The following is a 17,113-nucleotide window of genomic DNA, read 5'->3' as shown; positions in this document are numbered from 1 at the left end:
GTATCTCATACGGGACAGCACAGAAGCTGCTGAGGTGCTGATTGATTGATGCCTCTCCAGAAAGACACTAGAGGAAATCTGGTCTGCTTCTCCCTCAGGCTGGCTTGTCTTCCTGCCCTGCCATATTACTTGAGGCAAATGATGAACTTAGTTTCAGTCCTGCCCACCAGCCATCAGAGTTGTTGACTTGACAAACTGCCCACACCTCCTCACACTGAAGCCAATCCTACATCTGTAGAAGGATGTCAGCTTCCCAGGGCACTGGACCCTGAGAGAGCCTGTGGTGATCCTGCACTGGTTCTGTGTGGAGCTCATCCACACCCCTGCTAAAGAGGCAGCCAGGAGGGGAATGATGCTGAAGGCCCCTTCTTCAGATGGCTTGGTGCCAGCGCTGGTTACTTCCTTTTTTCTGCTTGTTTCCTTTTCACAGTCATCACCCTGTGGGCAGACAGAGCTATTGTGGAGTCTGGGGAGCTCAGCACTGTCTTCTGTTGCATCTCTTTACCCTCCATTCCTGTGTTCCCATTTGGTAAAGGAAGAGGGTTAGGCAGCAAGATATACAGGTCCCTTCTTTGTGTTTCAGTCTAGATCAGATGGCCTGCAGCCAGCCTACAGATGTATTTTTTTTCTGCCCCCATAGTACTTAAAACTGAAATGCCACATAAAAATCGGTATCTGCGAATTCTCTTTAAAAATCACACCTAGCAATGCTGGTGTGACTACAGTCCAAGACTGCATTCCAAGACTATAGTCTTGGAGCTGAGGAGCAGCTGCCCTCATTAGACGGGGTGGCACTCCCAGTTTGCCCTAGTCCCCACCACTCCCTATTGTGTTACACTCAGCCCATGTCACTCATTATGTAGCCTGCCTCACTCTGAAGACTTCCAAGGTTTTGACCCTAGATAAGAGTCTCTGAAGTCGGTCCTAGGACGGAGCAGGGAGCACACTCCATGGAAAAATCGGAGTGTGAGACACCCTGAGCACTTCCTAATTGAATTTATCTCAGGGGAACCTATGGGAGCAGGAAATCCTGAAATCATCTCATTTTCTTTATTCCAGTGGCCAAACACCAGCAACATCAGAGCTGAACTTTTTAAGAAAAGCACAGACGTTGGAGACATACGGAGTGGACCCTCACCCGTGTAAGGTGAGACCCGCCCCCATGGCCGGAGACTGCGCCGACCTTGCCCCCTCTAGGCAGGGGGCCCCAGTCCGTGGCCTGTTAGGGCCACACAGCAGGAGGTGAGCGGCGGGCGGGCGAGCGAGCGAAGCTTCATCTGCCGCTCCCCATCTCTCGCATTATGGCCTGAACCATCTCCCCCCCGCCCCCGTCCATGGAAAAATTGTCGTCCACAAAACTGGTCCCTGGTGCCAAAAAGGTTGGGGACTGCTGCTCTAGAGGGTGACAGGCAGGGAGGGACCACGTGCCTGTGCCACCCGCCCCTTCAATATTGGGATGATTGGCTTTTTTAGTGACAGACGCCAGAGAAAATGTCTCACTGTGAAAACGCCTCTGGATTCCACGCTGCATAATCTTGTGGTGCCACATCGATGTCAGAGGGTCCGAGGCAGAGTCCGTCTAAATAACAAATTGGAAACCGGGGCCCCACTTTGGCAGCAGTGGGTAATTTGGTGGAAGTGAAGAGAGGAGGAATGGGGGAGGCCCCCCACAGGGAATGATCAGAGGCGGCTCAGCGCACTGCCCACCCTTCCCTGACCCGTAATCTAGTTTCTTTCCAAGAGTGGGTTTTTATTGACTGCAGCGGCCTAAGTCACTGCGTGGAACTGCAGTGGAGTCACGTTTAATTCCATTATGCGCGTGTGAGAGCGGGACAGGAACCGGCCAGGGAGGCTCTGCCCAGAGAGGAACCTCTGTGATTACTCACGTGAGCCTGGCATTTCAGAGACGAGCTCGGGCAGCCACTCGAGACTGTGGAAAGCAGTGGAGACCCACAGCCTCTTCCTGTCTCTCTGTGGCCGGGTCCCTGCGCTTCATCTCCTCATGCCAGCTGCTCTGACACGTCTGGTCTCTGCCTCCGTTTCTCCAAATGTTTGCCTCTCTCTTTCCACTACTGGAGAGACCCCAGTACCACAAGTAACGCTGATTCTCAAACACTGACCTCTTCTTCCTAATAAGTGAGGGGCACCGTAAGTTTCCAACAAAAATTAATAGAATAGAAACCGAGGAACCCAGTGATGTAGGGACAGAGTTGCGTTTCCCTTGGCCCCTTGGTGAGGAGATGGTGATTTTTTTGTTGCATAGGATTTACTGCCAAAACTTCAAATATGAACTTTGAGAACATTCTGGCACTCGGAAACCTGGTCACCCTCCCAGCTCCACAGTTCCCTATCTACCAGCACAGCCTCCTGAAGCTAACCCCTGTGCTTTTGGGGGCCAGCACTGTCAGAAAACACATTCATGCCATTTTATACCAAAAAAAAAAAAAGACATATGGATATTTACAAATGAATTAGCAAAGCTTCCTGAATAATGCCTTCTGTACAACCTATGTAGTTTAACTTGCATAAATTCCTCAGATACTATCAGCAGGGGGCTGCAGAGGACCGAAGAGAGCTTTGGAGTCAGCTGGCCTTGGCTCCGGGGCTGGTCTCCTCCTTCCTGGGGCCTTCAGAGACTTCCCTGAGCCTCGCTTTCCTCATGCACGTGAAAGTTCTCAGCAGATGCTCCACACCTGCGCTCCCTGAACTGCTGAGTCACTTCAGGACCTGAAAAGACAACAACTGCCTTCTTCTCTTCTCCGCCATCCTATGCGCGGCTGGATTTGCTCCATGTCTTCTCACAAGGCTCACAAGTCTTGTCTTCTCACAAGACTTTCAGGATCAAGCAATTCCTGGCCAAGAAACAAAAGCGAATCATCCCGTTCCCCAATGGATTCGAACGAAAACTGGTAATAAAATGAGGTACAACTCCAAGAGAAGACATTGGAGAAGAACCAAGCTGGGTCTGTAAGGAGCCTCGCATATGAAGTGGCACACACTTCCCTGGCAGGCCCACTGGAATCCTTTCACATTGTTTTCTTATTTAATCCTCATGCCAGCACTGGGAGGTGGATATTATTCTTCCTGATTTATAGACAAGAAGATGAAGAAGATGAAGGTTCCAGGAGGCCACAATGTACAAGGCCCTGAGTGGCAGAGCAAGAATATATGAACTAAGGTCACTTCCTGTTGCTGTGTTTCTCTAAGGAGCAGAAGCCCCCAGGAGACTTCCTCTGGGGAGAAGGTGGGAGCAGTCATCTTGCTGGGACTCCACTTCCTTGTTCCTGGGCCCCGTACTTCTTGCTCACCCAGGGCCACGTCAGGGCCCTGCTGCAGACCCCGCGGCTCATCTCATTAGGCTCTGGCTCAGGATCCCTCGGCCCTCCTGAGAAAGGAGAACAGTTTGGGAGCCTTTACTCTTGTCATTAAGTAGAGTCACTTTGGTGATAGGCTACCAAGCACTCGCCTTAATGTTGCTACAAGGAGAGCTGAAATAAGCTGGAGTGCTTGGTGTAATAAACACTGATGATTTCTATTAACAGAGAGGCAATTACTGGGCCCTGGGAATCTGGGGCACACAGCCCTAGGGAGGACAGAAGAAGAGGAATTGTTTCGATAATTAAATGAGATCAGAACAACGCTTCGGTTGGGCTCTGTTCTCCTGGACTGATTAAGAAGCTGCTGTTCTTTCTGTCCACACTGATGGTTTCTTTCTGCCCAGAGTGTCCTTGCCTGGCCCTGGGACTAGGAGGAGGATATCCTACCCACTCTGGGTGGGACAGTCAGAGGGCTCCAGTAGCTAGCTGTCTTACACTAATACCCAAACTCTGAACTTGCACAAGCTGTCCTGAGCTCTCTGCCTTTCCCCTGACCCCCAACTCCTGGCAGGAGCCCCTAGCAGACCAAGCCTACAGCTGCTGGATGAGGAGGATGGAGCAAACCACTGACAGCCCAGTGTTGTATCCACTCCCCAGCCCTGACACCTCTCCAACCTCTCACCATCTTGTTCCTTCCAGGGGGCCTGGGACTGGTTGTTTGCCCTGGCTCTCCTGCAGGCCCAGACTGTGACCTCCTGCCCTGTCAAGGATTTGAAGTGGTCGGACCCATCACATGAGCCCAGCCTTATCATGAATCATGAAGGTGCAATTTATTGAGAGCCTCCACATGCCAGCCACTTACACTATCTCATTTAATCTTTTTTTTTTTTTTTTTTTGGCCACACCACACAGCATGTGGGATCTTAGTTTCCCGACCAGGGATCGAACCTGTGCCCCCTGCAGTGGAAGCATGGAGTCTTAACCACTGGACCGCCAGGGAAGTCCCAATCTCATTTAATGTTTACAACAACACTGCCAAGAAGACATTCTTGGGCTTCCCTGGTGGCGCAGTGGTTAAGAATCCGCCTGCCAGAAGACCTAAATAGACATTTCTCCAAAGAAGATATACAGATTACCAACAAACACATGAAAGGATGCTCAACATCACTAATCATTAGAGAAATGCAAAGCAAAGCTACAACGAAATATCACCTCACACCGGTCAGAATGGTCATCATCAAAAAATCTACAGACAATAAATGCTGGAGAGGGGCTTCCCTGGTGGCGCAGTGGTTGAGAATCTGCCTGCTAATGCAGGAGACACGGGTTCGAGCCCTGGTCTGGGAAGATCCCACATGCTGCGGAGCATCTGGGCCCGTGAGCTACAACTACTGAGCCTGCGCGCCTGGAGCCTGTGCTCCGCAACAAAGAGAGGCCACGATAGTGAGAGGCCCGCGCACCGCGATGAAGAGTGGCCCCCACTTGCCGCAACTAGAGAAAGCCCTCGCACAGAAACGAAGACCCAACACAGCCAAAAAATTAATTAATTAATTAATTAATTAATTAATTAATTTAAAAAAATGTAGTGTGTTCCAATAATGGCTAAGAAGCAGAAAAATGTTTTTTAAAAAATCACTGATTTAAAAAAAAATAAAATAAAATAAAAATAAATGCTGGAGAGGGTGTGGAGAAAAGGGAACCCTCTTGCACTGTTGGTGGGAATGTAAACTGATACAGCCACTATGGAGAACAGTATGGAGGTTCCTTAAAAAACTAAAACTAGAACTGCCATACGACCCAGCAATCCCACTACTGGGCATATACCCTGAGAAAACCATAATTCAAAAAGAGGCATGTACCACAATGTTCATTGCAGCTCTGTTTACAATAGCCAGGACACGGAAGCAACCTAAGTGTCCATCAACAGATGAATGGATAAAGAAGATGTGGCACATATATACAATGGAATATTACTCAGCCATAAGAAGAAACGAAATTGACTTATTTGTAGTGAGGTGGATAGACCTAGAGACTGTCATACAGAGTCAAGTAAGTCAGAAAGAGAAAAACAAATACCATATGCTAACACATATATATGGAACCAAAAAAAAAAAAAAATGGTTCTGAAGAACCTAGGGGTAGGACAGGAATAAAGATGCAGACGTAGAGAATGGACTTGAGGACACGGGGAAGGGGAAGGGGAAGCTGGGATGAAGTGAGAGAGTATCATTGACATATATACACTACCAAATGCAAAATAGATAGCTAGTGGGTAGCAGCCGCATAGCACAGGGAGATCAGCTCGGTGCTTTGTGACCACCTAGAGGGGTGGGATAGGGAGGGTGGGAGGCAGATGCAACAGGGAGGGGATATGGGGATATATGTACACATATAGCTGATTCACTTTGTTATACAGCAGCAACTAACAACACTGTAAAGCAATTATACTCCAATAAAGATGTTTAAAAAAAAAAAAAAAAGAAGAATCCGCCTGCCAATGCAGGGGACACGGGTTTGAGCCCTGGTCCGGGAAGATCCCACATGCCATGGAGCAGCTAAGCCCGTGTGCCACAACTACTGAGCCTGCGCTCTAGAGCCCATGAGCCACAACTGCTGAGCCCGCATGCTGCAACTACTGATGCTCGCGCGCCTAGAGCCCGTGCTCCACAACAAGAGAAGCCGCCGCAATGAGAAGCCCGCGTGCCGCAACGAAGAGTAGCCCCTGCTCGCCGCCACTAGAGAAAGCCCACGCGCAGCAACGAAGACCCAACGCAGCCAAAAATAAATAAGTAAAATTAATAAATTTATTTAAAAAAAAAGAAGACATTCTTGTCTTCTTTTTAAGATGAGAACACTGAGCTCTGAGGAACTAACATGTCCAGTGTAACTGGCAAGGACGGTACTGGGACTCGAACTTGGAGTTGTGGAGTCTCAGTGCTGTGCTCTTTCAGTTGTCATTCATGGTGTTCCATCCGGAGAGATGGCATTTATTTAGGAACAAAGCGGGACTCACTGCCAGTTCTGATCAAGAGAGGACAAAAGCCCTACGAGACTACTGAAATCATCATAGAAAAATGTAATGTAAATTCACCAAATGGCTTTATGTCTGTTTTGTATAGACCAGGAGAAAATAGATTTCAGCAGGGTCTAGGCTAGATCAACCACACAAATAAAATGATAGTGTCATTCCCTTGGTCTTAAAATAGGATCACTACTTTCAGAATCCAGCTACCAAAGCTCCTCTCTAAATAAACCCGCTCCCCATCTTGACACGTTGCCCTTGACCTCAGAGAAGCCGAACAAGAAGGATCAGTGATGACTTGCCCTCACCCTCAGGTGGGCCCCTCCTGGCTACACTGTGGGGAGAGTGTTAGGTTTACTGCCAAAATGAAGAACTAAAGCCACTTAAGTGGCAAGTTTCTGCCAAGATTTCCATTTCTGAGCTGTCATGGGTTGACGCCAAGCCTCTTCCAGGGTGCCTGCCTCCTCCTCCTCATTTCCTCTCTGGTTTCTTGTGGCTGTGTCTAAGTGTATTGAAACTGGGTGGTTTTCATGATTGATTGGATGTGAAGGTCCCCAGCTATGAGCTCTTTCAGGAATGGGCACCACTGTCTGGAAGAGCATATGGAATCTTCTTCTCTCAGGTTTTTTAAGAATAATAGAGGCTTCATCCACCCAGACTGAATTAGTTTCAGTCGTGCTCCGGAGAGGGGATGGCTGACTTTGAGAGGCATAACAACCAAGAATGCTGTGGTCCTGACTCAGTCACATCCAGGATGTCCTCTGGGGAGCAGCAGACAGAAGCCTACTTCATTGTATCCGGAGGTAGCTCTGGGCAAAGATGGCCAGATGTCCCTATTTCCAAGAACCAGGCAGTACTATGATTTCCAAAAATCCTTTTCTAGACAGAGTGATCATGTTAGGGTGAACATTTGATGATGATGTATTGATGCAGGTCAGGGTTGATGGTGGGTTCCATATGAGCATGAATGACTGTGCAAACCCATCCCCTCCCCAAGAAGAACACAGTGGCCTTGTCCTGGCAGTACATCATTTAGGCCATCTCCCTAAAATCGGACGGAAGTATCGATAGTATTTCTTGGAGTATGTATTATTGTCCTCATCTTACAGATGAGGAAACTGAGGTCCAGAGAAGCAAGTAGGTTACAGAGCAAATAAGAAGCACAGTTGGGTTCTTAAGCCAAGGCTGAAGCTCCTTCCACAAGGATGAAAAACTGAAAATAGATGTGTCACCTCACAACCACAGAAGCAAACTAAAGTCTTTTGACTGTTACCTGATGTAGAGCGGGCCTGGCGATATCTGCTGTGGGGTTGTCAAGACCTGAGTTTTTATTCCACCTCCCAGATAATTAATGGCTCAGTCCTGTGGGTGCTGATTGCATTGGGACAGGTAGGGGACAGGGAGGAAAGATAGAATCCAGCCTGATAAGTTGGAAGAGCTGAGGAACAGCTTACTGCCATCTGTGTCACTTCTCTCCTCATCCTCATTTCCTTCTCTTTTTGTCACATAACTTGTCCTTCCACATACAAATCCAAAGGGCAGGCTCACAAGGAGAATGGCTTGTTAGATGAAAGAAACTGGGAAACTTGTGGCTGCCTGTTTGTGTTTTCATGCTGGTCCATGCTCTCTTTTTTTTTTTTGGCCGCGCTGTGCAGCTTTGGGGATCCTAGTTCCCAGCCAGGGATTGAACCTGAGCCCTCAGCAGTGAAAGCAAGCGTGGAATCCCAACCACTGGACCACCAGGGTGGTCCTGATGCTGGTCCAGATGTGAGGTTTCTTGCTGTAATTCCAATCCCATGCCTCATGTGCCAGAGACGAGTAGCAAACATCCCAGCTGCCCGCACTGTGGATGCCCACGTGCCAGGGCCTTGCAGCTTCATCTGTAACTATTGCATTGGAAGCAGTTTGGATAATTGCTCTCTTCAAATGGGAGGATGGATTGGGATTGCACAAGGTGCTATTATTACTTATTGGAATAATAAGTAATACTTATTGGCGTCTAATAGGGATTTATTCCCAGTTTGTTCCCTGTTCCAAATCAGCCAGTATGGTCAGGAGAGACTGTTCCCCTCTAACTCCAATACCTGCCTTCACTTGGAGGCCGGCCCTGTGGTGTCCGGGCGGTGCAGATGGCCAGCACCACCCAGTTCGTGGGAGGACCTGCCCTTCCCTTTGCTCTGGCCAGAGACAGGCCTGTCACTGCGATGACTCCCACAGACATCCTTCCCCTCCTGCCCACTTCTCTTTTCCCCCGGATCCCAAATGTATCACCCACATCCCCCTTCTCCATGGTCCCTAACAATGAGTAACTTCTCCCTTTCTACCTCAACTTCCCACACCCTCTTTTCCTAAGTAGCAAAATTTAAATCCATCAACATCAGGAAAAATAGTAAAATGTTAGGCTTTTTTAAAAGAGATTCTGTATTGAGTTCAATAAACTCAGCTAATCAGTAGCAGCTATAATATTATTAACAACAACACAACCATTAGCATGTATTGAGTGCTTACTGAGCACAGCCTAAGAGGCAGATGATATCATCAACCCTGACTTGACAGCGAGGAGCCTGAAACACAGGGCAACGAAGGGACCTGGCTGAGGTCACACGGGCAGTGGTGCAGAGCCAGGACCTGGGCTGACTGACCCGGCGCCCGTGGTTCTGGCGCAGGTGCTCTTCTACCGTTGCCCACAGGGGCCTGGAGTGCGAGAGCTGGAAGGAGGCCTTCCCTGCCCACTTCGCTGCTTCCCGTCCCTCCTCTACCATCCACAATCCAACCACAAGCCTCTGCAGGCCCTGCCCTTCCTTTCCATCCTTCCGCCTGTTCTTCCTCCTGGGCCTGTCCTTCAGCGAGCAGCAGAAGACACCGTCCCCCCTCTGCCCCACTGTGCCCTCCCCTCGTTGTGCTCACGTGTGGGCTTCTCCCCCCGGCAGCCACACTGGTCCCTCTGGCCCCCCTCACTGCCTCACACATTCTCCTGATAAACGTCTCCTGCAGGCCTGTTCTCTGAGTACAAATAAAGTAAGGCCTCCACGGCCTCGAGTCTCTGTCTAAACCCGCAGTTGTAGGCCTTCCTCGGGTCCTGCCTGCACGCTGAGCTGAAGGCCTCCCGGTGCCCACCCTCCAACCCTGCGTGCAGAACCCTCCCTCACCCACCGCCCCCCCCGAGGCCAGCCTGCCCAGTTAGTGCCGGTGCCCCCTGGCAGGGACAGTGTTTGTGTGCAGTGCTGGCGCTCAGCTGTTAGCACCCACCGCCAAGCCCTGATGACAGGCAGGGGGAAGCCCAGCCCCGTGGCTTCAAAGTATCTCCATTCAGGTTATTTTTAAACAGCATTTTGCTGTGCCCATGGGTTGAATGACACTGTGCTTGCAGCCAAGTGTTGGGGTCATGACAGACCCTGAGGAAAGGACAATAACAACTATGCATTAATTCAGATGTTTGCAAAATATATATTTAGTTTATTCCCTGGGCCCAGATGCTCACACCTGCAACCCTGACTCTAAGAGATAGCTTAAGGCAAAACTGCACTTTTCCTTGGGGCAAGGCTCATGAGGCCCTGCAGAGGCCCCACTGTTCTTAGGACTGATTAGGCTGAAGATCTGTGCCAGGGAGGCAAAGCTTGAAGGCGGGAGAGACTAGGAGAGCCTGACAGCCACGGCCCACACTTGCACCCATCACACCAGGGACCTGGCCCCAACCCCATGGCACTATCTGAGCTGTGGCCCAGATAACTGGCCTGCATGCCCATTCAATCAGCAGCCTGGCATAATTTTCTGGCCACCTGAACACACACCTTGACAGAGCAGATTCTCACCTGTGGCCGCTATCAGGAAGGAAGCGCCTCTGAGAGAATGTAATCGTCACCCAGCTTTCTGTGCCCCGTCCCAGCCTAGAAAAGACCTGGGCCTCCTGGAGCTCATTTCCCACGTGATGGAACCAGGACCTACAGCTTCTGCACCTTCTCCCCTCTTTGCCCAGTAGAACCTCAAGCCTTGTGTTTACCAACTGATAGTGACAGGTGACCAGGAGGCCTCTTTGTTGGTTCAGGCACCACGGGGCTGGCGATAGCTGTTCCACTTGGCCAGTTGCTTCTTATATTTTCTTCAGCTAAACTTTCCTGAGGGAGCCCAGTGTGTCAGGCCATCATGATAATGATAACTGCTATTCTCTCTCTCACTCACACAGAACAGCTTTCTCGAAATATAATTCACACATCAAAAAAATCCATCCTTTTCAAAGTGTGCAATTCGATGGTTTTTAGTCCATTAACAGAATTGTGAAACTTGTGAAACAATTACCACTATCTAATTTTAGAACATTTTCATCACCTTCAAAAAGAAACCCTGTACCTATTAGCTGTCACTCCCTATCTCCTCTTCCCCACAGCCCCTGGCAACCAGTAGTATACTTTTTGTCTCTGTGGATTTGCCTGTTCTGGATATTTCATATAAATGCAAGCATACAACATGTGATCTTTTGTAACTGGCTTCTTTCACTTAGCATAATGTTTTCAAGGTTCATTTGTGTTGTTACAGGTATCAGTACTTCATTCCTTTTTACTGCTGAATAATATTCCATTGTGTGGATGTACCACATTTTGTTTATTCACTTATCAGCTGATGGACATTTGGATTATTTCCACTTTGCTGCTGGTATGAATAATCCTGCTATGAACATTCATGCACAAGTTTCTGTGTGAACATAGTTTTCAATTCTCTTGGGTACATACCTAGGAGTGGAATTGCTGGGTCATATGATAACTCTACGTTTAACAATTTGAAGAACTTCCAAACTGCTTTCCAAAGTGACTGCACCATTTTACAATCCCACCAGCAATGTGTGGGTTTGCTGTTCTCTTTGGATATTCACAACAGCTTTCTAAGATTGGTATTATACTCTACAACTTACAGTTAAGGCCACGGAGGCTCAGAAAAGGTAAGTAACTTGGCTATTACTTCCAAATGCCAGGCTCTTCCCTCTGTGACCAACGGCCAAGTATTAACCCTGTATCCCCAGTGAACAACTGTGTTTCTCACCCTTTTACCTCTATGCCTGCATCACCCTGATGAGAAATCTTTATGTGTTACAGGACGTGTCAGGAAATGCTGCATTTCTGGCCTTCACTCCTTTTGGGTTTGTTGTTCTGCAAGGAAACAAGAGGGTCCACTTCATTAAATGGTGAGTATCTTCATTTCCAAAACAGGCTTTTTATACCTCACCAACTGGGGAGGGCTGTGGTTCCCACGTCCTATGTCTGTGATTGGGCGAGTTCTGGTTCTGAGCCCTCTCCAAAGCCTTGCGTCCGTAATGGTAACTGATGAAGGTAGTGGTCTCTTCTAGGGATCCTATGCTTCCACAGGGGTGTTCCTGAGAGCCAACAGCCTCTCCAGAGAGAGAAAGGGTATGGAAAGTTGGTTTCTGGGTAGGATGAGACGTCTAGAGCTGGAGCCGATGTTAGGGAAGCAAAGTTCCCATGAGAACTGAGTCCTTGGGACTGTCCCCCGCTGAGGACCATAGCATCTGCAGGGGTGTTTACTCCTTACCCACTCTCCTAACAAAGGAGGGCTTGCAATGACCCCTGAGGCAGATATAAGTTACCTGTTGCTCTGGCAAAACACCCTCCTCAGACCAAAGCCCACGGCGGGCACTGCCTGCAGGAGCACAGGTGCTGCTCTGTCTCCTGTCCCTCTTCAGGGCTTAGGTGTCCTCAGCCTCCAAGAGTCACATCCCCGCTCTTTCTTCCCTCCCCTGCCTCTCCCACTCCCAATTCTAGCAGGCAAGAGCCACTGCTGCAGCCACAGCTGCTCGGAACTGCTTCCTCTCCACCCATCTGTTGGGGTCTGTTCTGCTGCGTGGCTCTGTGAGCCGATGCAGCAGACTCTGGTTTGTTGATGGACGTTTGGCTCTCCTAGAGACCCTTTTTCTGGCCCATGCAAACATCTTGCAGCCTCATGTTGCATATTTTACTAAGCCCCTGTGATCTCTGAACCTTCCTGGGCCTTAGACTGCCAAGTCTAAGCTGGCCAGCTCCTCTCAGGGGCTTGGACAGGTGTCTTTCCTTGGCCCAGCAGAGCTCAGCCAGGGAAGCCTGCTCCTCTCTTGTTTCCTCCACCTTCTCAAGAAGAGCTAGTGGGGAACCTGAGGACAGAGCTGCTCCCTGGTGAGCTTTCTGTGGGGGATGCTGCAGGCCAGCTCTCCTGCGACGTCCTCTTCAGCTCCCCTGTTAGCTTGTGGACAGACACCCCCTTTCCAACCCTTGTGGCTCTTGTGAAGCTTGGTGACATGATGATCAACCAGAGTGCTTGTGAAACTGCTCCCCAGACATGCCCGGCCAGGCCCCATTCCCCAGAAAACCCCTTCCCAGGGCGGCCTGCCACACTGGGCTAACTGGTGTGCTCCCCAACACGCCCATTTGCTACCCCTTCTCAAGTTGGCCCACTCACTGCACTCCTTCGGTGAAGATGGTGAGGGTTTGGGGGTCTTCTGTCCAACAAGATACTTTTCAGAAAAAGACAATGAACAGGGTCAGGCCACCGCTCTCCCAGTGAGGAGCACTTGCTGTTTGGAGACCTCTGGGTCGTCTGATGTTCCTTAGAAGGCCCGGATCCTGGCCACACTCCAACCAGGGTAGCTGTCTTATGAGGTGGCTGGTAGGGGGCATTTTAGCTAGAAACAGGTAGGACACACCCGGGCCTGTAGTCCCTAAAGTATCCTTACCCTCCAGAAGCCCTGCTGCTCACTGGGTTGTCCCAGACCCTTTTCCTTCTATAGCTTCTCTCACAGCCCATTTCTTCAGGATGTCTCTTCATATGCCTCAACTTTAAAGTAATAGATGTAAATTTAATCACACTTCCAATAGAAAATTTCCTACTTTCCTATCTTGCTTATTGAAGGCCTAGGATGATCTGTGTGCTTGTTTATATATCAATCAATTGATATTTATTGTATTCTGTATGTGTATGAGAGATTGATTGATTGGGAGGGAATCTAACAAGGAAGGAATCCCATGTGGCTTGTACTAGCTCAGAACTGGTGCAGACGTTGTGAGCTCTCATCCTGACCCAGCCATGATTTCCAGGGAACAGGTGACCTTCCTCTGTCCCCTGAGTTTTGTCCAGTAGTAAACTGGGTACATTGTTCTCACTACCTTTCTGCTACTTTCTAGGATATTGAGGAAATCTCCCTAGAAATCGCAAAGAGGAAGAAGCCAAGTGGAGGCAGATATGCATGGTCAGACCTCCTTGGGGGGGTCCCAGTTGGGTAGAAAAATAAAGACTCTGCCCCCAGTGAGGTAGGAGGGCCTTCAGGCTCCAGAGGGTAGCTGTGTCAGGCCAATGCAAGGGAAGTGAGGAGTGACCAATGCTGAGGCCTAGTTCTCTGGCTCTCAGGGACATCCACCTAAGACCCCAGTCATTTTTCCATTTTGTAAATGTAACCAAGGCTGAGAGCAGTATGTGGAGGTGAGGTCTAAGCCGTGCCACGTACAGTAACCATGTCACTTCTTCTGATTTGTGTCTGTCCTGCGGGTGGATGTACCCCAGTATCCTGTTTGCCTCTTTTACTGCAGCCATTCACTGGGCTGGTGGCTTCAAGGATTTTTCTACAAAAACCCCTAAGCCCCTTTCCTGGTCAGTACGCTGCATGACTGTTCCATGTAATCTGTTCTCTCTCTTTGGTATGTTGCCCTGCCCCCGTCCCTGAGATCGTTTGACATTTGTCTGCATTAAACTGCATTTTCCATCCAGTGGCACAGTCACCTGAAAGACTCAACTCCCTCAGAACCTGGTCGCATTGTTTTTCATTATTTGCTGTATCTTGAACTTTGGCCTCATCAGCTACCTGTGGCATCTTACATTTGACAGTCCCATCCAGATAATGCACCTGTTATGAACCAAATCCTGAAATGGCCCAGGACCACTCTACCTAGACTCACTTCCCATGCAAACGTTTCCCTTTTACAGCCACTGTTGATGAGCCCGAAATCCTCCTATCACCCTATTATGATAGTGTGATTGACCAGAAAACTGTGGATTGAACTGTTTCAACAACTGTTCTCTAAGGCCCCTACGCTGCTGTCTTGTTTCAGTTCTAATTTTGGCTAAAACTTTGTCTGTGCCTGGAGCCCCTTCCAGTCGGGGTGGGCTGTGCATCTACAAGACTTAGCTGTGAGCAAGCAGCCCACAGTGAGATGACGGGCGCTCTCTTTGTGCTTCTAGGAATGAGGTGACCAAGCTGAAATTTGAAGGAAAGACTTTTTATTTGTACGTAAGTCAGAAAGAGGTGAGTGCTGGCTTCCTTCTCTTCAGGGCGGGCTGGGGCACTGGGGTGGCTCCTGATGGCCAGGGCTGAACCAAAGTGGTCCATCCAGGCAGAGCTAAGCCCCCTGCATGCCAAGCCGGGACCAAGGTCAAGGCTGGAGGTGAGGAGACATGAGATGACGAGAGGTGGCTGTAGGTCCTGGAGCACAGGGACTTCCTCAGGGATGCTGGTGACCCTCAGAGGTTCCATACCTCCAGGAAGTACAGAGTAAGATTCTTTTGCTTCCATATGAAAATTCCAGGAAGATAATAAATACCAAAAAAAAGAAAAGAAAAGAAAATTCCAGTTGAGAGTGCCACTTTCTCTGGGGAGGGCTCACTTGGTTCAAGTGGTGCCAGCAGAGACTTACTCTGATTGGACCTGCCAGGTGTGCCCTTCTGCACTGAACTCAGCTCTGTCCTGTGGGTGCTGCAGGCTTCTCTTCCCGCCAGGCAGCCCCTTCCCCGTCTGAAGCCTCTCCCTGAGAGCACTGGGGAGCCTTCAGACAGCTCAGGGCTCAGTGTCCTGGCCCTCTTCACCCTTCGCTTCACCATCCACACTCAGCTGTTTCTATGTGGGATTTTTTGTAGGAAAAGAAAATTATTCTCACATATTTTGCTCCAACTCCAGAAGCCTGCAAGCACCTCTGGAAATGTGGGATAGAGAACCAAGCCTTCTACAAGTGAGTGGACACTTGGGATGGGAACTGCCTTTATCAGGGCCAAAGCCATAGAAGCTACTTTTAGAGGAACAATGGGCAGGAAAGTTTGAGAAACTCTGACAAAGGAGACATGAGATAAGGCTGGGCTTCCTTATAAAACTCAGACCCCTTTCCGGGTGGCTGTCTGTACCACCTGGAGGGTCAGAGCTGATGTCTGGGAATGTGTGTCAGCAGAGTTGCCCAAGGCGTCTACCTTGCAATGTCGTTGGACAGCCCCCAGTGGCAAAGCAGTTCTGGGTCTTTTCAGGGGAAGGCTTGGGCCAGAGAAAGCCCATAGGTGCCTGACTTGAATAAAGCTGGCCCCTTGGAGCCATTCAGAGCCCAGAATACAATAGCTCCATGAAGGAACAGGCGCAGCCCAGAGCAGCTCCCTAAGCCTTGGAGAGACTCTGGGGCCTGCTCCCCAGTGGGTGGCCTGGTGCTGAGCTGGGGTTGATACCAGCTCTTCCTGGTGTGTCACTGACAGAGGTGTTGTCAGTGACAGGCCAAGTGCTCAGGAGCAGGGGGTGGGGTAGCTGGAGGAAGCAAGGACTTGACTGTTACTGAGATAGCAGCTTTGGGGCAAAGGAGAGCGCTTAGCTTACCAAATGATTTTGTAGAGTATATTGAGGCTTTTGTGTCCAGTTTTCTTTGATTAAAAAAGTTGTTATAAAAGCATTAGGGAGCAAAGAAATAGCCCATCGAGAAACTGGGGTGATGCCAGATGAAGTGTATTTCGCTAAAACCCTTGGTCTTGTTTTTAAAATAGAATGCCATGACTTACGCTTTAATAAGCTGCATCTTAATCAGAACAACGTAAGACAGAATGTGTGGTATATTCCTCCCCTGACAGGCCATAGTTCTCCCTCCAGTAACCTGAAGGATCCAGAGCAGAATTGCTCTGGGCTGGGAGGGCACCATCTTCCTCCCCACTCAACAGACTCTGCTACCTGCTGACCGCCGTGGGATGCTGGCCCCCAGAGGCTGTTTCTTGGGCAGGCTTTCTGAGTTGTATAATAAAGTCTATGCATTTGATACCAGAATCAGGGGTGAATTGAATGGGCAGCCTGAGTTCTCACCTGAGTGGGCTTCTTTCTTCTCATGGAGAAGACATTTGGAAGACTTTCATGTGGTCACATTTCCCTCCTATTCAGTCCCTGGCTGTCCAAGGAAAGCCAAGAAAACATTTCAGCACCATTTCTGGAGGTCCTCCTTTGTTTTTCCGTCTGAGCCATGGGAACAGAATTGTGCTTCTGAACCTGTGACCAAACTCAGTTTCTGAGTCTTTCCTTAACAGATTGCCAACATCCACACTGGAAACCAAGGCCACTTTTCACTGTTCTCCATGACTACTAATTAGGTGTTAAAAGCCTCTAGCCTGGGTCAGATCCCCATTTATGCCAAGTCGCTAGCAGGAGCCACTTCGGCCTCACTCGGAGTATCTGTCATGGGCAGATCCCTGCCCTGCTTTTGGCCTAGTGCTTTGAAGGGAGCCGGTCAGACTCAAGAACGTGCTCAGATAAAAATAACTTTACGTGTCTAGCACGTATTAAATATTTTAAACCAGAAAAAAAAAAAAAAAAGAATGTGCTCAGACAGGAGAGTAAGTAGGCTCAGAGCCTCATGGAGCCCTGAGACAGGTGGGGATGGTGTCCCCAGCACCTGCTGTTCATGGATTATAGGGACAACTCCCTAAATATTCACTGCCCACTCAGGACAAAGGCTTCAGACCAGTTCGGTTCCCGGCTGGGTTAGCACTACAGGCACCCAGGGCGTGT

General features: G+C 49.3%; 1 protein-coding gene across 4 annotated transcripts in view; it reads left to right on the top strand.

Moving 5' to 3' along the window:
* FRMD5 (FERM domain containing 5) overlaps positions 1–17,113 on the top strand; it is a 351,302-nt gene that overhangs the window by 323,872 nt on the left and 10,317 nt on the right. For all 4 annotated transcript variants that reach the window (XM_068535723.1, XM_068535716.1, XM_068535707.1 and 1 more), the window contains exons 7-10: positions 1,060–1,147; positions 11,427–11,515; positions 14,554–14,617; positions 15,226–15,317. In XM_068535723.1, coding sequence (XP_068391824.1) covers positions 1,060–1,147; positions 11,427–11,515; positions 14,554–14,617; positions 15,226–15,317 — 333 coding nt within the window. The remainder of the gene's footprint in view (positions 1–1,059; positions 1,148–11,426; positions 11,516–14,553; positions 14,618–15,225; positions 15,318–17,113) is intronic.

The sequence above is a fragment of the Eschrichtius robustus genome, chromosome 1 (genome assembly GCF_028021215.1).
Source record: "Eschrichtius robustus isolate mEscRob2 chromosome 1, mEscRob2.pri, whole genome shotgun sequence".
Classification (NCBI taxonomy): Eukaryota; Metazoa; Chordata; class Mammalia; order Artiodactyla; family Eschrichtiidae; genus Eschrichtius; species Eschrichtius robustus.
Note: the sequence above shows the minus strand (reverse complement) of the source record. Positions and strands in the feature narration are given on the sequence as shown.